The 26404-nt window shown below is 49.0% G+C and overlaps 4 protein-coding genes and 1 long non-coding RNA gene across 10 annotated transcripts; 3 read left to right on the forward strand and 2 right to left on the reverse strand.

Moving 5' to 3' along the window:
- Positions 1 to 759: 759 nt before the first annotated feature.
- Positions 760 to 9392, forward strand: LOC125982287 (periostin). Its single transcript, XM_049742734.2, has 23 exons — positions 760 to 960; positions 1469 to 1567; positions 2668 to 2732; positions 2804 to 2961; positions 3028 to 3192; positions 3262 to 3408; positions 3504 to 3645; positions 4170 to 4382; positions 4460 to 4594; positions 4659 to 4807; positions 5118 to 5254; positions 5314 to 5444; positions 5515 to 5645; positions 6026 to 6128; positions 6191 to 6258; positions 6327 to 6372; positions 6450 to 6485; positions 7043 to 7438; positions 7513 to 7554; positions 8714 to 8758; positions 8874 to 8960; positions 9020 to 9055; positions 9119 to 9392. The coding sequence occupies exons 1-23, from the start codon at positions 827 to 829 to the stop codon at positions 9178 to 9180; spliced, it is 2727 nt and encodes a 908-aa protein (XP_049598691.1). The 5' UTR covers positions 760 to 826; the 3' UTR covers positions 9181 to 9392.
- A 426-nt stretch (positions 9393 to 9818) lies between these two features.
- LOC137840983 (uncharacterized) lies at positions 9819 to 12503 on the forward strand. Its single transcript, XR_011088248.1, has 3 exons — positions 9819 to 9962; positions 10301 to 12188; positions 12379 to 12503. It is a non-coding gene; the product is annotated as an uncharacterized lncRNA (long non-coding RNA).
- LOC125982328 (UDP-glucuronosyltransferase 1-2-like) lies at positions 10013 to 17532 on the reverse strand. 3 transcript variants are annotated; one of them, XM_049742815.2, is made up of 6 exons: positions 17479 to 17532; positions 15933 to 16122; positions 12958 to 13110; positions 12311 to 12594; positions 11271 to 11966; positions 10013 to 11190 (listed from the first exon to the last, which is right to left on the reverse strand). In XM_049742815.2, the coding sequence occupies exons 3-6, from the start codon at positions 12959 to 12961 to the stop codon at positions 10609 to 10611; spliced, it is 1566 nt and encodes a 521-aa protein (XP_049598772.1). In that variant the 5' UTR covers positions 12962 to 13110; positions 15933 to 16122; positions 17479 to 17532; the 3' UTR covers positions 10013 to 10608. The 3 variants fall into 3 exon arrangements, with proteins under 3 accessions (XP_049598772.1, XP_049598771.1, XP_049598770.1); XM_049742814.2 differs by lacking the exons at positions 15933 to 16122; positions 17479 to 17532 and adding an exon at positions 14014 to 15840; XM_049742813.2 differs by lacking the exons at positions 15933 to 16122; positions 17479 to 17532 and having other exon boundaries at positions 12958 to 15840.
- Positions 17533 to 18203: 671 nt separating this feature from the next.
- supt20 (SPT20 homolog, SAGA complex component) lies at positions 18204 to 24508 on the forward strand. Of its 4 annotated transcripts, none has more exons than XM_049742739.1 (23): positions 18204 to 18345; positions 18717 to 18793; positions 18925 to 18960; positions 19136 to 19261; positions 19336 to 19462; positions 19545 to 19648; positions 19725 to 19895; positions 19978 to 20117; positions 20184 to 20340; positions 20434 to 20490; positions 20551 to 20628; positions 20717 to 20877; positions 20953 to 20985; positions 21076 to 21187; positions 21322 to 21430; positions 21506 to 21664; positions 21822 to 22068; positions 22157 to 22272; positions 22421 to 22476; positions 22558 to 22668; positions 22738 to 22828; positions 23160 to 23248; positions 23952 to 24508. In XM_049742739.1, coding segments are annotated over exons 1-23 (2550 nt in total). In that variant the 5' UTR covers positions 18204 to 18344; the 3' UTR covers positions 24144 to 24508. The 4 variants fall into 4 exon arrangements, with proteins under 4 accessions (XP_049598696.1, XP_049598697.1, XP_049598698.1 ...); XM_049742740.2 differs by having other exon boundaries at positions 22747 to 22828; XM_049742741.2 differs by lacking the exon at positions 23160 to 23248.
- On the reverse strand, positions 24409 to 26257 carry exosc8 (exosome component 8). The gene is made up of 11 exons (XM_049742939.1): positions 26184 to 26257; positions 25934 to 25970; positions 25798 to 25861; positions 25643 to 25716; positions 25511 to 25556; positions 25345 to 25450; positions 25232 to 25277; positions 25058 to 25154; positions 24872 to 24992; positions 24698 to 24801; positions 24409 to 24622 (listed from the first exon to the last, which is right to left on the reverse strand). The coding sequence occupies exons 1-11, from the start codon at positions 26198 to 26200 to the stop codon at positions 24513 to 24515; spliced, it is 822 nt and encodes a 273-aa protein (XP_049598896.1). The 5' UTR covers positions 26201 to 26257; the 3' UTR covers positions 24409 to 24512.
- Between the last annotated feature and the right edge of the window lie 147 nt (positions 26258 to 26404).

Genomic DNA, 26404 nt, shown 5'->3' on the forward strand with positions numbered 1-26404 from the left:
GGAAAACAAATTCTCAGCTCAACGTGCCTGTACTGACAAATATTGGCCCCTAGAGGGAGACGTCATTGCAGAATGGCCACGCTATTGAAGCAGACCGTTCATTTGATTTATGCACCTTCCAAAAATTCTCATTTAAATTAACGATGCCGCAAAATGTATTTAAAAAATCGATTCCCCTTTATCGTGCTTGGGAGACTTTCACAGTGATGAATGCCGCATATAAAAGTGTAACAGATTATGCAGAATCTGCCTGTTGCTTGGCAGAATTCATTAGGTGCACAAAAAGAGGCCTCGGGACGACATGATGAATTCATTTAACTCATTGTTCCCAATGACTTCATTATTCCCATTTGGAAAGGGCTCCATCTTGCGGGGCACTTTTTCTCCTGCCCCTCATGCATTGTAGGCTCACTTGTTGCTAGGCAGGATTCAAAGTCAAGATCTGGTTACCTTTACTGATATTTGTATGAAAGACATTACATTTCACGGGGCACTGCTTTCTTTGCCCCTCATGCATCATGACATCATAACATCTGTAAACATGTGTTGTCTGTCTTTTTGAAGTGTGCGTAACAGGCGAGGGCGTCCCTGGTGCTCCAGGATGTGATGGAGGTGTGAACCGGGTAGGAGGGGCCATCACCCGCCTCAGCTGAGTCACTAGTTTGGGTGGGAGGTGATGGAAGGGGGGGGGGGGGGGGGGGGTACAAGTGTGGGAGTGGGGTTCAGCCCTGTGTGTGTGTTGGTATAAAAGAAGCGCCTGGCCCAGTGGCGCACACATCTCAACAAGCGTGTTCCGTTTCAGGCTCGAAGAGCGCGTGTGCGTGTCATGACGACTCCAAGGATGCATCATGCAACGGCAGCCGCCTTCCTGATGGTGGCGCTATGCTCGCTGGCCGGCGTGGACGCGTCGGCCTACGACAAGATCGTCAGCCACAGCCGCATCAGGGCCAGAACCGAGGGGTAAGAAATTTTGCTGTGGGAGCACAAAATTCTGCGTGGAAATGAAGAAAATAAGGCAAGAAAGTTAAAAAGTGTTCAGGAAAAAAAAGAAAAAATTAGCCTTTTTCAGACAAATTCTTTGAAATTTTATTGTTTTAAGAACAAGTTATGTTGTTAGATGGGAAATTATTTTTGAGAACTTTTAAAGATGATTAAACCCTCGATTTTTCAGACAAAAAAATCACGAGAAAAATGTTTTCTTTTGACTCAACTCACATTTTTTATTTTATTTATTTGAAAACATGTTCACAGGTGTTTTTATGGTGGTTCCATGCGCGTGCATGTGCGTGTGCGCTCCAGGCGTCCAAATCCTGTACTTGACTGTCAAATAAAACTTTGCGTGACGTCAATCAGACAAAATGAAGCGTTCGAGCGTGCGCTTCCTTTTGGACGTGTGTGCGCATTCCTTTTGTCTTCTGGCCATCCCATCACTCATCAACTTCCACCTTTCCTTGCTTTCACCACTCAGGCCCAACGTGTGCGCCCTGCAGCAGGTTCTGGGGACCAAGAAGAAATACTTCAGCACCTGCAGGAACTGGTACAAAGGCGCCATCTGTGGCAAGAAGGCGTAAGTGTCATCACCCCCCAACACACACACACATCTAGTGTCATATTGGTCACAAAATTAGGTACACCTGCATTTTTTTAATTTATTTTTTTGCGGTCTATTTGAAAAAAGAAATGGTCCAAAATGGTCGCTGCAGTGCAACATGGCTGACTTTGCTCCAGTACCGAGCCCATGATAAGAAGATTTCAGCTGTTTATTTAATCAAAGTACACAATTATTACGACGAGCGGATAAAGCGGAAGCTAGCCGAAGCTTGTTTTGTTTTTGTAGTCTTCTTTCAACAAGCATGGAAGCAATTTACAGCAAGGGCAAAGCGCCTCAAGACAAACACGTGCGTTCGTTTGTCGAGAAAACTAACAATAAATAAAGAACGCTAATGCGACGGCGACTTGAGTGTTGCCTTCAAGCGTGAATGCAGGAAGGGAAAGAAAAATTGCTGCTTGATGAGGATATGGGAGAGCTTTTCTTTTTTTCGGGGGGGGTCGTAACTGGTGCCAGACACTTGCGGGGTCCTTGAGGCTTTTATTGCGAGTCAGGCACGTCCAACAAATTTCATATTCCAAAATCAAACCAATTGTGCAGCTGGACTTTCCAAATATTCATCCAATTTTTCTTGGCAAATCCTCTAAAGGCTCATCAAACTTTGAAGCTTTGGTATTCCCCCAATCTGGCCGACGTCCTGTTAAATATGGGACACAGGTCCTGTCGATTTTTTTTTGTCATGATAGACAAATCCAGGCAAAAAAGTTTTTTTTTTGGGGGGGGGGGTCCTAAGTGTGTGTTTAATTTGTTCCCATGTGGCGCACATCTGTTTGGCTGTCAGCGGATGATGACATCGTGGCTTCCTGATGTCCAGCTGTGTGTGAAGATATCTGCACATTTTACACAGTGTGTGTGTGTGCGAAAGTTGTTCCGGAAAAATACTGTTGTCTATTAGCTCAGCGTGAAAAACACAATCATTTTACGAGGCGGCTTTTATTCGGCGTGGGAATTCTGAGAGACTCCACACGGCAGCTCACGGCAATGCAGTGTTGAGCTTGAATTAATTTCTATTAATTTTGCTGAGAACCATTTTGTGTCTCTCTGTCGCCCCCTTGCAGCATGGTGGTGTACGAGTGTTGTCCAGGCTACATGCGCCTGGATGGTATGAAAGGATGTCCTGCAGGTGGGTGTGGACTTACTGGAACAATTGGAAACAAAATGGATTCCGAGTATCACTATCTCCGTTTCCCAAAGTGGCTCCCATTGAGCACGTGTACGGCACCCTGGGCATGGTGAAGGCCACGGAGACGCAGCAGTACGCCGACATCTCCAAGCTGAGGGAGGAGCTGGAGGGCGGCGGTTCCTACACCATGTTTGCGCCCAGCAACGACGCCTGGGACCTGCTTGACAACGTGAGTAGGCTCGCCGAGAGCTCCTGGTTGACTCGCAAGACTGAAAGAACGTTGTCGCCGTTCCAGAGCGTGCGTTCGGCGCTGGTGAACAACGTGAACAAGGAGTTATACAACGCCTTGCGCTTCCACATGCTCAGCACGCGCCTGCTGACCAAAGACATGAAGGACGGCATGAGCGTCACGTCCATGCACGACCGCTTGGGGCTTCGCATCAACCACTACTCCAACGGGGTGAGTCGCCAATCGGTTCCCGTCGTCGCTCTATCGCCATCGATTGTTAAAACGTTGGGCGACACGTAGGTGGTGACGGTCAACTGCGCCAGGATCATCCACGCCAACCAGGTGGCCACCAACGGCGTGGTCCACGTCATCGACCGAGTCATCAGCAGCGTCACCAACACCATCAAAGGCGTTCTGGACGTGGAGGATGAGCTCTCGTCCTTTAGCGTAAGAGCGCTGTTTTGCTAACTTTCCTAGCACATGCTAATGCTAAACGTCAAGTAATGGAAATTCCCAAACTGCTGTGACCTCGGTGCTACCAGGCGGCGGCGTTGGCCTCCGGCATGATGGACAAGCTGGACCAGCCGGGACACTACACGTTGTTTGCCCCTACCAACGCCGCCTTCGACCGACTAGGACCAGGCCACCTAGAGCGCCTCATGTCAGACAAGGATGTCATTGCAGGTATGATGTCACATCTCCGTTGATTGACATGTGTAGCAGCCAATGAGGATTCCGGGCTCTTGAGTGACAGTTAAAAAGTCCAGTTTGGACTCCAAATCTGACTCTCCAAAGCAAAACATTGTTTTTTAAACGTGTGAAGATCTTCAGCATGTAAGGCGGACATATTTACGATTTCCGATGCAGTCACGTCGCGCTCTGCTAGCCAGAAACCCGAGCCAGAGTTCTCCGTGAGTCACGTCCTCCGTGAGGACATTCACATTTGGCTTCGGACGTGGCCTTGGCTTCCTTGACGTGAACAACTCTGTCCTGGCAGGCCTTTTTCCTTTGCTTACTTGTAAAATTATTGATGTCATTTCAAATGTAAACACGGAACAAGTGCCTCAAAGACTTTTAAGGGCCGGGACAAAAGTCTGGTCGGATCATGGCTTGTATCTTCTGAGCTGCTGCCGAATGGCTTTAATTGTTTGAAATCTAGAAGGCTGAACAGTTGAACAGTCCTTCCCGACTTCTTTGGTGTCCGGCAGCTCTGGTTAACTACCACCTCCTGAAGAGCGTGCAGTGTTCGGAAGCCATCGTGGCGGGCTCGGTGTACGAGACCGAGGAGGGCAGCAGTGTGGAGGTCGGCTGCGACGGCGACAGTCTGACGGTCAACGGTATCAAGATGGTGCTGAAGAAGGACATCGTCACCACCAACGGCGTCATCCACCTCATTGACCAGGTTCTGATGCCAAACTCGGGTAAGAACGTACGAGACAACCAGGTGTTGGGAATAGCTGGAGAACTCGCCAGCTGATGTTGCTTGCGTGTTTTTCAGCCAAGGATGTGATGGAACTGATGGACAAAGGCCAGAGTACCTTCAGTGACATGGTCTCAGAACTGGGCTTAGCAGCCGCCTTGGGTCCCAAGACGGAGTACACGCTCCTCGCCCCGATCAACTCGGCTTTCACCGGTGAGTCCATCCTGGAACATGCGTGAACGTTTTGAGTTTGACGCGGCTTCCTGTCCATCTCCAGACGAGGTGATGACGACCGACCAGACGGCGCTGAGGTACCTTCTGCAAAACCACGTCTTGAAGCGGAAGGTCACGCTAAACGAGCTCTACAACGGCCAACTGCTGGAGACCATGGCCGGAAAGTTTCTACGAGTCTTCATTTACCGCACGGTCAGCTCCCGCCAGGTTCCGAGTTGTCGGGGCATGAACAAAGAAATCAGTTAGTGCCAAATTCAATCAAAGTCTGGCAGCAGATGATCCGTGTTGGTCCCTCTTCGGATCATCTGGTTTGGCTTTACCTCCTCGTTGCTTACAATTAACGTGACGATCGGCAGACCTGACATCGTGATCTCAGGCGGGCTTTCGTAAGCGTTTTTGGGTCCAGGCGTACCTCACGGGAGTCAATATTTCCAAGTCGTAATTCTCCAAAACCTTAGTCAAAACCGGATTTTCTTTCCCGGGATGGCCTGGTGCGTTTTAGGCGGTGTGCATCGAGAACGCCTGCATGGTTCGCGGTAGCAAGCAAGGAAGCAACGGGGTCCTCCACCTCATCAGGACCATCATCAGACCGTCGGAGAAGACCACCTACAACATCCTCAAAGCCGACGGACGCTTCAAGTAAAGACGTGTACGCATTTTTGGCGGGAATCCATCATTTCATGTCGTTCCCTTTGCAGAATTTTCCTGGCACTGATTGAGATGGCCGACCTGAGCGAGCTGCTGAAGCAGGAGGGCTCGTTCACCGTCTTCGCACCGACGGACGACGCCTTCGCGGACCTGAGCCAAGAAGACATGGAGCTGCTGAAACGTCGGTCGCCGGGCCGCCCGCCAAGCGTCTGTTTTCCGGCAAATCCCAAAACGGCTTTGCCTTCCGGCAGGCGATCCGACGGCGTTGAGGACCATCCTGCTCTACCACATTAGCCGCGGCATCTTCATCAATGGCGGCCTGGAAGGGGGCGTGACCAATCTGCTGAAGACGCTGCAGGGAAGGAACCTCCAAGTTTTGTCTGTAAGTCCAAGTGTCCGTTTTCCAAATCAAATATGGCGCTCGCTCCATCCGGCGTGAACTACGGAGGCGGTAATTACGAGCTCCCCGTTTCTTTCGGCTATCTGGTGACATCTAACGTGGGCTACAAAAGCCGTGTGGAGGAGGGGTAACGGATCCCGGTGTGACTCAGCCGGGCCTCCTGATTGCAGGAAGTTCCGTGGTTAAGCCTGCTTTCACCATCAACCAAAGCGTGAGAAAGAGCAGAAGATTTTAATCACGATTGAACGACAATGTTAAACACGTGTGAGGTTTCGAACCGTTTGAAACTTAAACACAGACTGGTTTGAGCATCTGACAGTTCCTGACCGACGCTAACTGAGAGTCTTCCCGTGTTGATGCAGGTGAACAACTCCATTCATGTCAACTCGGTAGACGTACCTGACAGTGACTTGATGGCCACCAACGGCGTGATCCACGTGGTGAAGAACCTTCTCTATCCAGCAGGTCGGGACTCTCCTCAGAAAAGAATATATCGCTCTCTACTGATGCCAGACTTTCCCTTGCAGATCTTCCAGTGGGTCGTGAGGACCTTCTGTTCATCCTCAGGAAGCTCATCAAGTACATCAAGATTCGGGTAGGAAAAAAAAACCCATCAGGATACAATTTTTTATTTTTTAATACAAAATGAAATCTTCTCCGTAGTACGTGTCAGGATTCTCTTACTCGGAAATCCCGCTCACCTTTGTCAGTAAGTCGTTTTTCACTTTTGAGCCGGAGCATGCTCCGCTAAAGATGCTAACGCTAAAGCTATTTGTTTACCTGCAGGGAGGACCATCACTACCACAGAGTACACCCAGAAAGGTAAGTGCTCTTCCTCATTTGTTTGCTTTTAGCTCAGTTTAGTGCTTGGATAAAAGGAGTGCTCAGAAGCTTTGGTTTGTGAGCCATTTGTTTGGACTTGGAAGGCAACTAAACTTTTTTCTCCCCCTTCCTGGCGTTCTTAGTGTCTTGTTAAAATGCGTACATCCAAAAGTGACATTCGGGCATTAGCGAATTTCCTGAATGGCTTCCTGTGAGATTTATGTTATGAAGAGAGAAGATCCAAAATGTCTTCATTGATGGAATCCTCCCACGCCTCCAGACTCCGATTACATTCATGCTCCCTGTCATCATCCAACGTTGGCGTTTGCTCGTGAGCTCAATTAGCTTAGGAAGTCAGCTTCCTCTCAGACGGTCGTACGCCTCTGCCCGGCGTATTGCGTAACGGAAGAGATCAAGTGGGAGCCAAGTCGGCGAGATGTTTGTGTAAATCAAAAATCCTGTCTGGAAAGCCTGGCCTGGACTTGAAAGCCGAATCCTGTTCCAAATCTCTGATTTGAAATCTTATCAGTGACTTCAAACGCTTCTTTGATACACAGTACCCGAAGAAACCGGAGTGATCCGGGTCATCGAACAGCAACCGTCCATCACCAAGGTGGTTGAAAGCCAACCCTCCATCACCACGGTAACGCGGGTCATCGAAACGGAGCCGACGCACACCCGGGTGGTGGTGGACGGTGAACCCTCGGTCACCACGGTAACGCGGGTCATCGAAACGGAGCCGACGCACACCCGGGTGGTGGTGGACGGCGAACCCTCGGTCACCACGGTAACGCGGGTCATCGAAAGCGACCCCGACGTCACCCGGGTGGTGGTCCGGGGCGAGCCGGTGATCACCGAGGTAACCGGCGTTGTCGAGAAGAAGCCAACCGTTACCAAGGTAACCCGAGTGATCAGTGAGCCCGGCGTAACCAAGCTGACCAGAGTCATCGACGGTAAGACGTCCAGCCGTCTATCCGATTGTTCTTGGTCTCCACTGGCAGATAATCGATGACTTGTGAAATTTTAGGTGGACAGGCCGCATCGGAGAGCGAGAGCGAGACCATTGCAGGTCAGTTTCCCGTCCTTTGAGGATGCTCTTTCAGTGTCTAACAGAACCGTTGTCATCATCGTTCCAACTTACCTTGGTGCTCCTCAGACATCATTCTCATGGTGTGCACTGAATCTCGGCAAAAAGATTCATTCAAGACTGAAATGTCTCGAACGTTTACGAAAAGAACTCAGATGAAGACTTGTCAGGTTTGTTGAAGACTCCAAATCATCTGGGCTGTCTCAGAAAAAGACGGATGTTATACTTATTGACCAGACTTTAAATTGTTGTTTACGACAAAAGTATTTTATTGGGTCTTACTTGAAGGCAGACAGCTCGTAAAGTTGTTCAACGAGAGAGAAAAGCAATAAATAAGAAACTGTAAAGTTGCTCCGCCAAAGTCGTAAATCGCTGAGTGACTTGTGCTCGAGCAAAAAGTGTTTTTCTTTGACGGAAGCAGCTGGATGCAGCACCATGACGTTTGAATGTCTGACAAGAACATACTAGATGCCTCATTGAGTGCCATCCGTTCGACTGAACTGTGCACAAAATGAAAGCCTCTCCTTGATTTGTAGATTTGAAAGAAACTTCTAGTCCTAAATCCTGACAGAAGATTCTTTTAGTCCCAAAAGAAGACGCTGATCTCAAGATCAGGTTCTAGTGCAGCGAAAAGGTTCTCCCAAGAGAATACGATTATCCCAAGATAAGATTCTTGTCCTTGGATAAGACTCTTGTCCAAAGAGGTTTTCCTTCAGCCATAACTTAAGTCTCTAGTCTCTGTTGTTTCCTGGACAAGGATCTAGTTTGGATCGAACGTGATAGTCTCTAAGGAAAGTCCCAAGAAAAGCTTCTAGTCTCAAGTCCTGAGAGAAGGATCGTCTCAAGTGAAGGTTAAAGTCTAGTCCCAAAGATAGGCTTTGATTCCTGAGAGGTGGCTCCAGTGTCGAGAGGCAACCAGAAGAACTTGGTCTTGATTCAAAAGATTCAATGAGGCTTCTGTGTCTGTATGTCTACACCTCTTTGTTTGGTGGTGGCAGAGGTGGTGGCATCTGTCTGTCCGTCCATCCATCCATCCATCCATCTGTCCGTCTATTGTTGTCTATGGTGGAGGTGAAGGCGGTAGTCTATCTGTCTGTCTGTCGAGGTGAATTAATGGATTGATTCTCGCCAACCTCCCAAGGTGAAGCGAAGTTCCCCGCCGAGTTCGAGCCGCATATCATCGAGGGTAGGGTTCCGCTTCCATTTCCAAAACAGCAACAGGAGTCTTGATTGTGTGTCTGAAGTTGAAAGAACATCGACGGTTACGTTTTGATGAGGTTTTAACTCCTCGATTCACGCAGGGCCGGACTTCTCCAGGATCACCACCATCCACAGCGACCCTAACCTGATTGAACAGGAGTCGGAGAGAATCACTAAACTCATCCAAGGTTAGTTGTGGAATCCCTGAAGGTCATAACGAGTCATAACGATTGTGTCCGTGTCGCAGCTGGCGGGAAGCTCGGCGCCGCCAGGAAGGTTCCAGGTAACAAACCGCGATGACAACCGCAATGTGGACTTGTTATTGAGTTCCTCATGTGGTCTTCAGCCGGCATGAGGAGGAGGAGGACACGCTTGGTCAGGCGTCACCGCAAGGCCACGCCCCAGTGAAGAAAGAATCCAGCGCCGATGGATCAAGCGAGACGCGTAAAAGCTCATCTCGGTTTTATTTTTATATTTCCAATGAGGAAAAAAAATGGTGACATGTATGAATTCTTGCAATGGTGCTTTGCGTTCACCACAATGGATGCTTCGGAAATGTTCCCCACAATTAATTTCATTCTGTAAATTATCTCAAGGTCAATAAATACATGGAGTCCAAACTGTCTGATGTTTCCAATCTTAACAAAAAACGTTGACAACAATCCATATGTATGTGCGTCGGAAATCCTTGAAATGATCCCGTGGTGCTTGTTAGCCTTCGGGCTCGTCTCAAGTTAGCACAAGAGCGCCTGGCCTGGCGTCAAGGGAACAAATGACAAATGTTGGATTAGGAGGCGTGTCCTCAAAGCAGGATGAGGCTTGAACTTCAACTCTCATCTTTCAACCACGCGGGAACTAAAGATGCCAAATTTGAAACTGAAGGTTGTTTTTAGCAACATGGCGGCTGTCAATTCGAGAAGATCTTTGACGTTTCCCAGCCGATCCATAACGGATGCACCTCATTAAGCCTCGACGTGTCATTTCCTGTCCCTCCACCACTCCCAGGTGGCCTCCCAAGACAAAAGTTCCCCGCTCTCGGATCCTAACGACCATCCAGCCAGACGACTCGGCGCTCCTCCGTGTCTGTCCGTCGGCGTCCATTGACATCTAGCTAGCAAAATTAGCAGCAGATGAAACTACAGAGGCCACATGTGGGCTGGGACTCGTCAAGTCAACCATGACGTAGTACGGTAAGAAATGTGGCCGGTCCAACTTCATGGCTAGCAATCATTCGACAAAGTCATGTTTGAACCTGTTTAATCAGAGGAAAGGAAAATTGACGCTAGTCCAATTTGAGCGTATGCTAGCTTGAAATAGATTCATGATCATTTTTGCAAGGGACTTGTTGTGTGGCCTTGTTTTCGATGATATTTATTGGCAAGCAACCATCAAAGTGTGGTTTTCTGTGAATTGGGTTTGGTCGTAGCGACCAAAATGTCCTTGGAAGCAACACGAATATAAAACATGTGCAAAACACTAATGGGATGATGATGATGATGATGACTCCATCTTGTTTGACTGTGCACAGGGATGTATTTTAGGCAGTCAACAAAATGGCTCCTCCGTATTCCCAGCCCGAGTGATATCATCATCCCCGCCAGACCATTGGCAGCTTTTTCCATGCAAGGTTTCGGCCCGCCGCAGACATTCACGTGTACAGAAAAAGGAAATATTGCAAATCAGCATAAATTGTCTTTCATGACAAATACTGAAGTCCAAATTAACTTTGCTGTTTTTTAATTCAATAAGTCCAGTGGAACCTTGAGATCGTCTTGGAAAAGGCTCGATGTTGAGCAAAACGACGAATGTTCAGGTTTCAAGGTTGGTTGTCGATTGCTATTGTCGTTTTGCTTTGTTCTTTCTCGTCTTTTTGCAACAGAAGAACCTGACGAGAGCCACGGTGGACAACACCGGTGTAATCCCAATGGCCGCCAACAGCAGGGCCACGTCCACGCCGTAGTAGGCATACCAAGGCATCTCGTAGGCCTGCGTACGCAGATGCGGCGCCCCCTTGTGGCGCATCACATACTCCACCCAGAAGATGGCACGATCCATGGGCCTCATAGGCTGATCCCGGTGCAGTTCAGACAACTTCTGTATGTTGCGGCGGTAGCTGTCATGGCTCAGAACTTCCTTGAGGCTGGCCTCAAAGCCTCGGCTAAGGTCGGCCAGCTCCAGGATCTTGGCGGCTCCTCTCTGCTCCAAACGCACCAGGTTGTCGAACTGGTCAAAGAAGAGCGGGATGCCCACCACGGGGACGCCATAGAAGATGGCCTCCTGGAGTCCGTTGGTGCCCCCGTGGGCCACGAAGACTTTGGTCTGCGGATGGCCCAGAAGATCCTTTTGGGGCATCCAGTCCACCACGAGGGTGTTGTTGCCCAGCGTGGACGGCCGAGGACCCTTGTGACGCCAAATCACCTAAACGTGAAAGACAAAGGGGTCAGTTTCGTTTACTTGTAAGGTTTCGTTTAAAACATTTCTCGCTACGATTCCATCACCTTCTGCGGCAACCTGGCAAAGACGGCGGCGATTTCCTCAGCGTCGCGCTCGGGCATAGCGTTGACCAGGCTGCCCAGACTCATGACGATCACGCCGTGCTCGCCGGCGCTCTGGACAAAGTCCTCCAGGTGCGCAGGCAGCGGGAGGGCATCCCGGCACTGGAAGCCCCCGATGTAGACCACGTTGGGCATGGTGGGCCGGGGGAAGTCAAAGACAAAATCGGTGCGGAAGAGCCAAATGTCAGCCTGCCGGAGGAGCGAGTTGATATCGCAGCCGCCCGGGAAGTGCTTCCTGCAGAGGGCGCTGTAGACGGGCTCGATCAGGATTTTCTGCTGGAGGGTGATCATGACGTAGAAGAAGATGTTCTTTACCCTCTGGAGGAAGTTCATCTTATCCGTCAAGCCTGATCCCGGCATGGGGACGTAGGAGAGGGGCGAGGGGGCCATGGCCATGTGGCCCTCGCCGCCTTGGATCCAGCGTACATTGAGCACCAGAGGAAGGTCCAAATACTTGGCCAGAATCACGCCGGGAGTGATGGCCGGGTCGGTCAGGACCAGGTCGAAGCGGGAGTCTCTTAAACTCTGAACTTGCCTCTCATCATCCAGGAACTTGGAGATTGCGTCTCCCCACGTCGAGTGGGCCTTGTAGATGAAGTTGGCGAACTCGTGGTGCATGGTCCGTCCTTGTCGGAGGTTCTGGGAGAAGAACCAGGTTTGACATCAATCTGACATTGTCTACTTTACTTTTTGACAAATAGTTTGAAACATTTTTAAACTGTCAATGGACCAGCCAATCAGAGCAAAGCTTGCACTGCTGAAATTAGCAGCCAATCGGCCGTCTCGTTATTGAGTGCTTCTCAAACATCTTCCAGGAAGTGAAGTTGGCATGATGGACTTGACCTCTCTTTTGTCTTTGGGGTAAGTTGCCGTTTCCCTGACTCCACTATGGTTGCAAGTTTGAAAAATGAAATTGTTTTGGGCTTTTTCCATGACCTGTGTTACAATTTAACAAACACACACACGCACGAGCAGGATGTTACCGTAATGAGCTCCTCCATAAATTCGAAAAATTCCTGCCACGTTCCCGCCACGTCGATGGTGACGGCAGTGTAGAGCGGCGAGCTTTGCGGCACGTAGACGCTGTTGCCGGCTCTGATAACCGTCAGCTGATGTCCTCGCTGGTGGAGCTCCTCTAGAAGAATCTTCATGTTGATCCAGTGGCTGCCGTCCACCGGGAACACCAAGACGTTGCCCCCGTCGCACCCGGGCGGACCCCCCCATGACGCCAATAAGGCCAGCAGAATAAATGTGAGTGGCGAGGATCCTAAAACACAATAAAAAATGAAATAAATAATAATAATAATACAAATAAATACATAAATAAATAATTTAAAAAAAAAAAAAAAAAATATATATATATATATATATATATATATATATATATTTAATTTGTTTTATTGTTGTAAAAAATAAAAAATATATACATTTAAAAAAATTAATAAATAAATAAATAATTAAAAATAATCAAAAAGAAATATATATTTTTTTATTTGTCTGAAAAAAGAACTACCCTCTATACTATATAGACATTTTTAATCTGATCCAAATAATTTTGGATCACATTGTTGCCTAGTCGCCGTCAAAATACACACACAAAAAATAACCCTCCCCAAAAAATTGAACGTACCCATGGTGTTGATCCTCAGCAGCTACGGAAACTGCCGGCAGCGTGTTGTCGTCTAAATGTTGAACTTGAAACTAGAGCCGCAGGTGAACTACCAAGATAACGGCGGCGGTCACGTGGTCGACCCGGCGGCTTCAGGTCGCAAGTCCAAAAAGCCTGAAATATCTCAAACATGCACCAAATCAGAGCCCTTTCATTCAGGTACAGAGTTAGTCTGACCCGTTATTTGTTTGCGCAAGTGCTACGGTCCTGTGTTATTTCCCCGTTCCCTTGTTTTCGGATCTGGTAAGCGAGGAAGGCTCCGGAATGCGCCCCGAGGCCTGAAAGCTTAGCACTCGCTTTTGTTAGCACTGGTGGGAAGTCGTTACAATAAATCGTTTTATGTGCTATTAAAAAAAGTGTATTCTTGTTAATATTTAGAATTTGTTTTAGTAAATTTTTATGCTTGTATTTTATGTTTTATGAATTTTAAAAGCAGAAATGATCAAGTTGTTGCATAATTGTTATTAGCGACGACAGACTGTACATTTTTAATGACTGATTGAAATGGAAAAAAAAAAATCCAGTTGTTGCTTGTGATTTAGGAAACTGCTCCCTTTTGTGTTTTGCAGGTGTTTCCTCCTTCCCGTCACACGCTTTTATCATCGGCGCAGTGCGTTGGCGGCAAATGGCTTTAAATCTCGGACGTGGCCAGCCGGGTCGGCCGTATTAGTCTGAACAAATGTTTTTTCAGCCCGGTTTGGATAGGATAGAATCCAACCACGGGATGAGACAGGAAGGAAAAAGTGTGTGGTAGATAGAACCGAACCTGAAAGGTGTTTTTTTTTGTCTTTTTCTATTTTTTCAGGAGAGTCTGGTTTCAACCAAACTTTTTTTTTTGTGCATCCTGTCCTGCTTGACATGCCCACCAAAATTCAAAACAAAAACTTAGCGTTAGCGCTAACAATAGCTTCGGGGCAGGGCCACAGTAGTGGGATCCTCCTTAGGGCCAAAGGTCGACGGGAGCACCGAGTTTGTCGGAATGAAGGCGGGTCGGTCGTGCGCCGGCGTATTCTTCACCGTCTTTTTTTCCGTTGTCAACGAGCAGGTTGGCGCTCGCCAAATAACTGCGGGGATGATGTCAGCGTGTCAAACACGACAGCCGAGTCAACAAAAAACGCTCAACCGGGTTGACACGCGGGTTGGCTATTTACGTTTGGAAGAAAACGCTCACAATCGCCCGCCGTGTTGGCAGCGTTCACAACAAAAGAGCAAAGTCACTCGGCGTGCGCACGTGTGTTACGCAAGCCCCGTCCATTGTGACTTGTGTGCAATGAAAAAAAAAAAAAAACGAGGCGGTGTTTTTGTGTGCCCTGAACTCACGAGGAAAATCAATGTGCACAGTGAGTCAGTCACCCCGCCGCTTTTTAACAACCTCATTATTTTTTCTTTTTTGATGCTGTGCGGCCTCAACGCAAACAGTCCAAAAGGTCGCCGCTGCTGTTTATGACGGACGCCATTGCTGCCCGTCTGGATATTGTTGCCAAATTCCTCCGCGAACATGGCAGGAGTTAAAACGCACGTCCGCCTGACGTTGATCCAGACCAGATCCGGCCTCCCTTCCTGCTACCTGAGCCTGATTCTCTCAATCGCTTTTTCCCCAGTCCCTCGACGGTCCACATTACAACAGAAGCTGGACGCTTGCCAAACGCTCCCATGTTCCCGAACGGGAGTCTAGCCGAGTAGCTTAGTGGAACCCTGCCTTAAAAAAAAAAAACGTGAAGTCATCCATTTAGGTTTTGCTTGTGTCATAATGTATACATCGTCTGAACGCCAGATTCTCCGGGGGTCAGTCGCCAAATGTCTGCAAATGGAATCATCTGGCATTGGAGTGGTGATGTCATCTTCCAGATGTGATCTGTATGAGCATGTTGGCGAGCTCGTTCAGCTCTGCTGGCAGTCGAGCTTCGACGCAGCGGCCCGAGGTTGACAGTTCCAAATGAATCCGCCCTCGCACGCGGCGGCAGATCCATTAACAGTGAGGGAGGGGGGGGGGCTCTTCTTAGATGGCAACCCACACTAACTTCTTCTAAGAAGCATTTTTCCAGCCATAAAATGTTAGATTTGCTTTTGGTTCTGAGCTGCCCTTTTTAATAGTGGATATTATGATATACATGTAATGCTTTGGTTGCCGTGGCGATGGCAAGCTTCCTTCAAGGCGATGACAGAAGCATTTTTCATTTCCCCGAGCTTGTTTGGAGAAGCGGAGCACTGTATGCTATTTTTGGCCCGATTCTGACGTGACCGGAATCTAAACTGTTTGAGTGAAACATGGAAAAATTGGACTTTTATTGGATCTCATCTTGGCAAATAGAAATCACGGATAGTATTGCTTCTTTACGGTAACATCCAGGGGGGTTACGGACCCTTTCCCAACTTGTTGGAGGGAGGCTGGATGACATCACTTCACAAACACAATACTGTCGGGTTTTATTTATACATCCTTTCGGTTGGGGATTTCTGTAGGTCGAGATTCTCGCCATGTCAGCCAAAATGTTGAGATTTATTGCCTTCCCTTATTTGGCCTTAAGTAATTTGACCATGTGGAATTGTGTTAGCATGCTGCACAATCCATTCCGCACCACCAGGGGGCACTATAACCCCAAATGGTGAGATTGAGATTTTTTTAAATTCTGCCAGCCAGTTTTAAATTTGGTAGGCATGTCCATCATGAGTAGAGCCACAAAAAGTCTCAGGAACACTTTTTGCCATTTCCGGGATTCTGTAGAGATGAATTTTTTGAGGGAGATTTTCCAAATTTGAAGCTGAATGGAATCATTTTTTATTGTGGACTTCTTCTCTTCTCTCATATTGAGCTCAGATGTCTATTAGTGTTGCCATGACAGCATTTGTTGAAATGGCAACACAAAGTGCAGCATGTCAGTTCCCGTTTGAGCGGTAACATGATTGTGTGCAAAGGCCGCAAACGACAAACCTACTCGTCCATCATCCCCATTCTTGTCCGCTGAGGTCGCGGTGCACGCTAGCACATGCTAGCGCACGCGAGCGTTCCCTTTTGATGACGTGGCAAACAGACTTTCCTCGTTAGTGTCGCCGGCTTTCACTCACTTTGCCACTTTGTGTTCAGCTTTTGAAAAAGTGGTCATGTGACGAGAAGAAAGCTGTATTCTATTGAGAGAGAAACAAAAAAATAATAATAATTGGCGGTTTGTTGGCGCCAAGTGCCTTCGAGTTGTCTTTGGGGGACCCCTGGCGAGTGTTTATTTGCGCTGATTGCGAGAGAAATTGAAATAAACACAAGCTTGGTTACACTTCAAAAACCTAATCAGAGTCTAAACGCTTCAAGGCTGCCGTGTTTTGCGTCTCCTCTTGCACGTTCCCGCCATGTTTAAGGATGAGCTGCATATACGTGGACGTTTAGGAATCCTCTCGAGCTGGTTCGAATTTTGGTACGAATGTCGTATGAACATGGGTAGGGCTGGACAAATGTTTCAAGAACGTGGTTGTCTGATTGCTAACAAGTTTTAGAGGGGCGGAGCTAAATGGTAACAAATAGGAATTACGTGTGACCCTGAGTATGACGTTAAAGATTGATGACTCGCCATAATAGACAAAAGCAATAACTCAGGGCCTCCTGCTACTAAGATCATTTTTCTTTTTTTTTTCTTTTTGGAGGACTCCTACTGCACATAAATTTTAACCAGGACAACTTGGGCGAGCTGTGGAAACGCCCTGAAAATAGCATTTTTTTTTTTTTTGCTAGCAGCAAACCAATGATAGGATGTGTGCACTTTGGAATTCGTCCATCCTCTCGGGAATGAAGAGAGATGGGCGAGATGACAGGATGGATGATGACACTTTGAGCTCAAGAGGGAGGAATGGCTGCCGCTCATTTTTTGTTTTTAAACGCGTGTTTATCAAATGTCCCAGAACGGATGCCTGCCAACTAAATAATGGCCGTGTTGCTTTTGGATTCCATTTTGGATCATCGCTTCCTTTTCCACTTCCTTTCCATCTACTGATGTAAAAGCTTCTTTCTCGCCGTTAGTGTTATTCTGGCTCAACATGGCTCCGCCTTTACAATTACATTTCCCTGGCGAGGAGGATCAACGACGTCTTATCTAAATAGCATCATTTGTTTAATTTGGAGATTTGAATCAGCTCACCCGTGGTTCTTCATTTCTGAATGAGTAGGAACAGGAAACGCACGAGAAAGGCTTTCTGTATTATGTTTACAGAGTAAGTCCACATTTGCAACCAGCAATCATTTTTCAATATCATAAATCATAAAAAGAATATTAGAACTCAAAAGCGACAGCTATCAAAGTTAATTTTCAAGCATGCAACATTGAGACGGAAATCAAAATAAGCACATTGGAAATCGGACACAGCGACAGCCGGAATGAATTTCAGCAAAATCGTCCCTAATGAAACTTTGTAAACAACGTTGAGAATATAAAAACAACATTCCCAACAAAGACACACAGCACTTGTCAAGATGCTTAAAGAGCGTTGAAATCTTACCTAACGGTTGACCTTCTGCAAGCTCGGTCATGTATGTGGACTTTTAACTTTCTAAAGAAAGAGGCCCGTGTGAGTGTGTTATAACGGAACCGCACCCTAAACTCTTGGGCCCTCATAAAGAAACCTCTTATCCCCACTCTGATGTTGACACAACTCTTTCAACAGAGTGCTGAGAGGCGCTCGCTATTGTTGAAATCATATGCATACCATACATTCAATCGCAGCTATTTTCCTTGCCATTTGTCAATTAAAAGCAATGGAAACCCAATTTTTGTATCTTTCTTCTGGAAATAATTGATGGTGGAGAGGTGCAGTCAGTCCTTCTGAATCCAGCACAGTGCTCGTTTTGTGTGCCAGATTGTTTTCTTAAACGCTCAGTGAGCGTTTTGGAGTAAGTGGCAAAGGACAGAAAGCTGCTTTTACACCTCTGGATTGGTATGAGGTCACGTTAAATGAAATTCTTTCATTTACTGTACATTCATTTTTCTCCACCGATTGCAACGTGGGCCGTGCAGAGGCTTTGCAGGCCTTTTGCGCCCCCTGCTGTACAGTTGTGGTACTAACACTGGGATTGCACACTCACTGGCCAGTTTTAAACAGTAGCATAGGCTACTGATGATCTAGATTTTTTTTCTTTTTACCCCTCAGCAAAGGACTGTTAATTTGCAATTTTTCAAATTATATATTTTCGTCAGCAGGCTAGCTCCGCCCACTTCCGCTCCAAAGCGGAAGTTGAGCTGTTGTTGTCACACTGGAAGAAGATGGCGGCCGCTCCTACTTTTTGTCAATGATGACTCCGATGCTTCCCTTCGCTTTCGTTGTCCTGCGTTGGAGCCGCTGTTGGCCCCTATGCAACCCTCAAGGCGAGTACCCCCTCCACGCTAAGCGTGTCATCGTGGGGCCGTCGTTTTCCGCCGAAGAGAACTTGAATAAAAGCCTCCTCGGGCTTGTGCTCCTTCGGAGCGGCGGGCTAGCATGCTAACTTTAGCCGCGCAAGCCTTCAGCTGGTCGGGCATCCATGGAGGAGATCCACATCCACGCATGTCCCATGCCTTCAAATAGTCTCGCTCGGAGCTATCAACTAATTTTTCTGTTGTTATTAAGGTGCTTAAAAGGCATGCTTTAGTGACCGTTGCATGCCCAGTGATTTTCTTCCTAGTTAGTTATGAGGGACTAGTCCGGCTGGTCTTTCAGTTTGCTTAAATGTTCTAAAATGTCTATTGTTGCCACACAGGGAGTGAATCCTCGCTTTAGGAGGCAGCCAGGCGGGCAGCATCGTCTACTGTCACCTTGTAGCTGGCGGCTCACCACAATGGTAGACTTGTTATTATCTTAATCATAAGCCAGAATCATAATAATCCTTACCTTGTTTTTGAAATGCAAGGTCTGAAGTTCCACTGGGCTGGGTTCTTTATATATACACTGATTTATGTCTTTTTCCGACAGCAACAAGTTTTGGAATATGCATTAGATCGAGCTGAGGTAAGCAATGTTTTTTTCTCGCCTTTCCCTGCATCTCAATTTTAGATTTTTGATCTACCATGGCTTGGTTACAGACTCGTTTGGAGTAAACCACTTTAACTGGACGCAACACTTATGATCATTTATTAAGGCTGTTATATATATATATTTTTTTTTGCATGGCTGTGTTGTTCAGTACATTGTGGAAAGCGCTCGCCAGCGTCCCGCCAGGAAGCGTCTTTCATCCGGCGGCAGGAAGAGTTTGTACCAGAAGCTCCATGAGCTCTACATCGAAGAATGCGAGAAGGAGCCAGAGCTGAAGGTCAGCCCCGTCGCTCAATCGTGGCATGGTTGTGGCGGTTACCAACGCATGTCTGGTTTGCGTGCGTGTGGCAGAATTTCAGGAGGAACGTGAAGCTGCTGGACAAGTTGCTGTCTCAGGAGTCTGTGTCGTGTCTGGTGGTCAACTTGTACGCGGGCAACGACGGCTACTCGCTCATGCTCAGGGGCAAGAATGGATCGGGTGAGGAGGGGGGGGTGGGCTCGGACACTCCCCGGCCATTGCAGGTCTGATGTCCTGATATTGTTACGCCTGCGTCGTGCAGATTCCGAAACGATCCGACTGCCGTATGAAGAAGGAGAGCTGCTGGAGTACCTGGATGCCGAAGAGCTGCCGCCCGTTCTTGTTGACCTGCTGGAGAAGTCGCAGGTGTGCGTGCGTCAGATGTGGGCGGGGCTCGGCGTGTGGCCATGCTGCTCCCACATCGTGTCTTTCCGTTCCCCAGGTGAACATCTTCCACTGCGGCTGTGTCCTGGTGGAGGTGCGAGACTACAGGCAGTGTGCCACCACCAAGATGCCCTCCTACCAGAGCAGGCACGTGCTGCTCAGGCCCACCATGCAGACTCTGGTTTGCGACGTTCACGCCGTGACCAGCGAGCACCACAAGTGGACGCAGGTGAGCCGTCTCTTTAGGAATGACGAGCAGGAGCCGGGAGATGCTGTTATACTGGTTTCCATAGCAACCTCTCCCCCCTCAGGACGACAAGTTGCAGCTGGAGAGCCAGCTGATCTTGGCCACGGCCGAGCCTCTGTGCCTGGACCCCTCCATCTCCGTCACCTGCGCCGCCAACCGTCTGCTCTACAATAAGCAAAAAATGAACACTCGCGCCATGAAACGGTATGATGGAGGCGGAAGCCGATACGCTTTCAAATGCTCATCCTTTGTTCTCTCTCCGGGCCAAAGGTGCTTCAAGAGACACTCTCGAGCGGCGCTGAACCGCCAGCAGGAGCTGTCGCAGCTGCCCATTCCGCACCAGCTGCGCCTCTACGACTACCTGCAGAAGAGGAAAGAGAGGAAAGCCGCGCCCGCCGTCGACCTGAAGATCTCCAAGATCGGAAATGTGAGCACTCTCGCCGTATCTTCCATCAGCCTCCATTAGTCAAAGGGAGATGGTGAATTTTTCTCACACTCTTTTGTTTTTGTGGACGCGCAGTGCGTGGACATGTGGAGACGGAACAGCTGCCAGCTGAGCGTTCCCAAAGAAATCGACGTAAGTGCCCGGCGGAGTCTCTCGCGTCTGTCAAAAGCGCCAACGTGTCTTTGCTCGCAGGTGGAAAAGTACGCCGTGGTGGAGAAGTCGCTGCAGTTGGAAGATACTCAGCCCCCCATCGTCATCTGGCCCGCTGAGGTCAGTGCCGTTGATTTGGCGTCTGCCTCACAGTGAGAAGTTCTGGGCTCAAGTTTCATGGTATGCCTTGGTCAAAATCCCTTTCCAGGAGCGGGTGGACGACTACACCTTTGAATGCGAGGTGGGCGGTCAGGCCCCGAGGACCAAGGTGTCCATCGTCCAGTCGCCGGGTGACCCGCTGGTGTACGGCAAGATCTACTGCGCCAAAGACGGCGAGGACGGCGCCGACCTGAAGCTCACGCATCCGCCGTACGGCCTCAGGATTTTGACGCTGGTAAAATGTGACCAGATTGACAGCCTGGCTTTTTTTTTTTTTTGCTTCAGGTTCCTTATTGGCTCTAAAATGGACGCCGAGCGGTGAGTGGGCACATTTGAGAGCATTGGAGTAATTGTATTGAGAGAAAAGATATTTTAATAAATGACGATATTTGCCTGTTTTGCTGTCAGGTTCCTCGCCCAGTACAAATGCGTGTACGAGCGAGACGTCAAGTGTCAGGTCAAGATGTCCCACAACTCAGGCAGCCTGGCTCCGGCACCCCCCTCCCCCTGCAAGGATGAGGTGCCCTTCATCATCATCTAGCCTTCTTTATTCCCTTTTTTGTTCATTTCAAGGCACCTCAAGCTACATTTTGTTAGGCAAAAACAAGAGCTCCATTTTTTCGATCATTTTCCAAATCACTTCATTTGTGGCAGGGCGACGGCTTTTCTCCGCTGATCCAAGCGTCCGTGTTGGGCAAAGGGCCGAAGCACCGGCCGCAGCCCATCAAACTGCCGCTGGGATCGGGCGGCGGCGGCTCCTCAGGTAAGCTCCGCCCCCCAGTCCGGTGATTGCAGTTCCCGGACTCAACCGAAAGTATCCACTTCCGTCTGGCTGCAGGAAATCCGTTCGGCTCCCAAAGCGCAAGTGGTCTTCACAAGTGTCCTACACCACCGCCCACCGCCAAAGGCCAGCCTCTGAGCAGGAAGCACTCCATGGAGCTGGGGCAGGTGGGCCTGCTGTCCCCCGCCTCCCTTTCGCCCATGAGCGCCACGCAAAGTGAGTAGCCAATAAAGACGCTTGCTCTTGTATGCTATTCTGCTGCGATGAGAAATTGCTAAGATCCTAAAAACGATTCATAAAACATGGTGGTGTCCAACGATAAAATGGTGGGTGGGACACAGCCCAAATTGAGGCGGGTGCTTCTTTGCGGCAGGATCAGGCACCCCCACCAACACGCCGTGCTCGACACCGCACCCCGCCGACTCGGCCGCCCCGCCAGAGGCGCCGGCGCAGCCCGCCCTGCTGGCACCGTTCGCCCAGCAACAGCTGGCCCTCAGCCAGCCGCTGCCCGTCATGAGTATCCCCATGCCCACGGCGGGCATCACCACCGGCACCGCCTCCTCGCCCGTCATGGCCAACCCGGCCGGCCTCAACTTCATCAACGTTGTCGGCTCTGTCTGGTAAGCGTCCGCTAAGCCCCCGACCCGTAAACAAAAAACGGAGCCGACCCGGGGGCGGTTTGAGGACGCTTTTGTGACGTTGCCGCAGCAACCCGCAGACGCTAATGAGCGGCTCCAACCCCATGCTCGGTCCCGGACTCAACCTGAGCAAGATCCTGCCGTCCGGAAGCCTCGTGCCCTCCATGCAGACCACCGCGCAGACCGGTCAGTAGCAAGCATCAAGCCGCCGGCCGCCGTTGATTTAAAAAAAAAAGTTCCAGTGTGGATCACTTGAAAAAAAGAACGAGATTTTTCATCAATGTGCGGATTCTCTCCCAAATAGGAACGTTGCAGTTGTGTTTTTCTCTTGCAGGGAGTCATTTTGGCCTGAATAGTAGCGCTGGGCTGCGACCGCTCAACGTGCTCCAGGTAACTGAGCGTTTGTCATCTCTGTTTCGGGCGTCCGCTCGCTCCATCACGCCAACGCGTTTTGTTTGTTGCCGCGCCAAGATCCCGAGCGGTCCGCTCATCTTCAACCCCGTGCAGCAGCAGCAGCAGCTGTCGCAGTTCTCCCCGCAGAGCCAGTCGGCCACTTCCAGCCCTCAGCAGCAGGGGGAGCCGGTGAGTCGTCACAGCAGGCGCTCCCATCTGGGAAATTCGAACCAGTTATTCATTTGCGCTCTCTGGCAGGGCGATCAGGGCGCAGACGCCAGTTTGGCCAACCAGCAAACGGCCGTCATCAACTTGGGCGTGAGCGGCTTCATGTCTCCGCAGGCGGCAGGTACCCCCCCCCACACTAATTCCACACTGAACACATTTCCCTCCTCCGTCTTCTTAGTGTCGCTAGTGTGCTAACGTGTTGTAGTTGACTCTGTAGACAAATCACGGCAGTTGTATTCAACATCCCTTTCTTCTCTGTTGCGTTACTCTGTTTTATTGATCCCCTTCCGCCCCAACCCCTACTCAACCTCCTTTTTTTTTTTTTTTTTTAACTCCCTCCTTCCATTGCACCTCCTCATGCAATGTTTCTCTTTTTTTTTTATCCTTTCACCCTTTTTGTTTTCCCTCCCGGGGGACCCTCCCCTCTCTTTGCAACCTCTCCCCACCATTAGTGCTGTCCCAGTTGGGCTGTGGGCTGGACGGGTCTGGGCCCCCACTGCCTTCTCCAAGGCTTCAGCAGCAGCACCAGCCTCAGATCCAAGTAACTGTGACATGGACATACACACACATGTGCATAAGGGCTGTTGAAGAAGTGAATGAATTTAAAAAGAAATGAAAAAAAAAAGTCCAATTGGATACGTCAGTCACACCATCTGTGTTGTATGTGGAGCATTGTGATTGGCCGCCGCCACGCCAAGCATGGTGCAACAGCGTTGTCCGACCGGCTGCATGAGTGCTGTGCTCGTCACGGTTACCTTGGACCATTGGCGTCTTTCCGCTTTGGGGAGGGGGGGGGTGCTTTTGGTGGCTTAGCTTAGCCACACATTGCAATTGTATGGCAAATGTTTGCTGATTTTCAATTTTGAACAAACTGTTGTGTTCCAACTCCTGGTCCCGTGTGGCGTCTCTCGTTTCATGCTTTGCTGGAGCTTCACTAACACGCCCGCTTGTGTGAAAAGCTGTTTATTTTTGTGCGTACTTTGATGCGCTTTGTCCTCACTTGGGAGACAACTGTGTGCACTGTGTGTTACTATTAACACTTTTTATTTCTGGAAAACATTGGTGGTGTGGGGGGGGCAACAATTAGAACCAGAGAAATTGTTTTACAACAGCAGTGGTTGTCTCTCAAGGACAAGAAGTGCACGAGTACATATGGAATATTTTTCCGCACACTTGTGACATCATCACCGCCGCGACACCCACGACCTGCTCGCTGACTTTTTTTTTTTTTTGTCTTGATGCAGTTGCAATTCTTGCAGCACCAAATGCAGCAGCAGCAAATGGCTATGGCGGCAGCGGCCCCCCAGGGGGCGGCGGGGGGCCCGCAGCATACCGCCAGCCAAGCAAGAAGTAGGAGGAAGAGGAGCACGCCGCAGCCCCTCCCCAAAGCGCGCCAGCCGGAAACGTTGCCCCCCGCCACGCCGAGACGCGAATGATCCGCAAGGAAGAAACTTTGTTCGGACTCTTTTACAGCCACACGAGGAGGAGAAGGTCCTTGTAGCCCAATACTTCCACTAAGACGAACAACAGCAAGGCCTCTCCTCCGTCCCGAGAGGATTCCTCATCGCACATCTTCCCACAGAACAAACTGATCCTGGGGGGCCGTCGTCTACCTCTCGAATCGCTTTTGTACCGCAGCGCTGGATTTGGAGCAGTGAGTGTTGACACATTTCTGGACACTTAAGAAATACTTTTTTAAGATGTCTTTGTCAGCAGTTTTATTGTTGTAAAAAAAAAACAGAGGAGTATATATTGACAGTGAAAATACAGCTTTTAGATATTAAAAACAAAATTTGTCGTATTTTTTATGTGATGCTTTTGATGACTTTGTCGATGAGTTTGTGGAGTTCTTTCTGCCGCGCTGTCGCTCGGCCGATCAACTCTCGGAGCTTCTCCCCAGACAAAGGCGTCCCACCTAAAAAAAAAATGTCAGTCATGAAAAGACATTTCCCCCAGAAGTCATCAAGAAAACGGAAGCCGCGGTCCTGACCCGGTTTGTGCATGGAGCACAGGCGTCCTTCCTCGTCCGTCACCACAGTGAGGCGAGAGGTGGCCAGTTGCTCCTCGTCAGCCGTGGGATCCGCCAAGACGGAGCTGCCAAACGAACAGCGTGCTTGCCGACAATCGTGACGACGTTTCGACGCAAGGAAAAGCTTCCACTCACTCATCAAAGGCGCAGAAGGAGGTGGCCACGGGATGGCTGCCGATCTTCAACCCACATCGCTTTTCCAAGTCCACCTGAGGCACGCCAGTCTCGCCGTTGATGGAGACCTCGGGGAGCGCGGCTGCGTGGGCCAATAACGACAAGATGAAGAGTCGACTGCGACACAATCCGGACGGAGGGACGTACTGTTCTTCAGGGCGGCCAGCAAGGCAAGTGAGCACGCGTCCAACAAGTTGCCGTCGTAGTCCAGACACATCAGGTCGCAGTACAACGACCAGCACAGCTACAACAACATCTCACATGCTGAATGCAACACCCACACACAACGTGATTCATGATTTTGCCCCCGTTTAGTCTCACCTTGGCTCGTTCGATGCACAAATCTTCCGTATGTAACACTTCCGAGCTGCAATGACAAAAAGATCAGACGTAAGAAAAGCAAAAAAAATGAAAGATTAGCGTATCCTGTGCACCTCTCAATGATGTCGGCCATGAACTGACTGGCGGCCTGGGCCTGCTCCCCCGGTGGTCCGGGTCGGAACTGTGAGGAGCACAGAGGCGGCAGGTCCACGTTGGGCACTGGAAATGTTAAAATATATTGTAAAAAATCCCACTACTTATTCATCACCCACAACTCACCTATGAAACCTTTCCCCGGCGCCTCGACTAATGGGTTTGCCAGCTTCTGCACAATGACACAAAAAAAAAAAAATCACTACAACTGATCCATCCACATCAGGAGCTAGTGATGCTTCTCCTTAAGTCATTCACCGCTTTGACCCCACAGATGACGGTGGTGTTGCCCATCTTGACCAGCGCTGAGCCATCTGCTGTGCTGATGGACCCTGAGGACAGTCGCAAGGTGAAAAAACATTTCAGGGATGGCTAATATTTTGTTTTCATTGCTGTAGAAGACTGCAACTAACCAATGTTGATCGACGTGGTTCGGAATTCTGACAGTTCACGTCCATCCGGTCGACAGTTTTCTTTCTGGCAACATAAAAACGTGAAAGATGGTGTTATTACGTGGTGTATTATTACATCAAAAGCTTAGTTACGCACCAGAAAGCTGCGGTGGTACTCCAGAGGTTCAGCCGTCCTGAACACAACCAAAACAAACGCGAAACCAGTTAGCAGATTTGAACCAATTTACCATGTTTTTGTCGTGGTCAAGCACAAATAAGCACACGAATTCACGAAGATGAAACCTGGATATAAGTCGCATTTTGTACTTGGTGAGCTGCTATCTAAGTACGTACAAATTGTCTGTAAAACGCAACAGAATTGTTCATTTGTGAGCCGTCGTTCTTACTTAAATCCAGCCGCCATGATGTTTTGATTAACCACGTGGTTACCGGGTTGAACTACGGAAGCCTGCAAGACAAAACGAAAGGCAATACTCGGTCACAATCATTTAAGTTTTATTTTGGTATAGCCATTGGTTTTGTTATACATACAAATTGGGGTGGAGCTTTATAATATCTGACAAAAAAGCAACATTATTGTTGTTGCTTTTACTTCAATTTTAAAAAG

The sequence above is a fragment of the Syngnathus scovelli genome, chromosome 15 (assembly GCF_024217435.2).
Source record: "Syngnathus scovelli strain Florida chromosome 15, RoL_Ssco_1.2, whole genome shotgun sequence".
Lineage (NCBI taxonomy): Eukaryota > Metazoa > Chordata > Actinopteri > Syngnathiformes > Syngnathidae > Syngnathus > Syngnathus scovelli.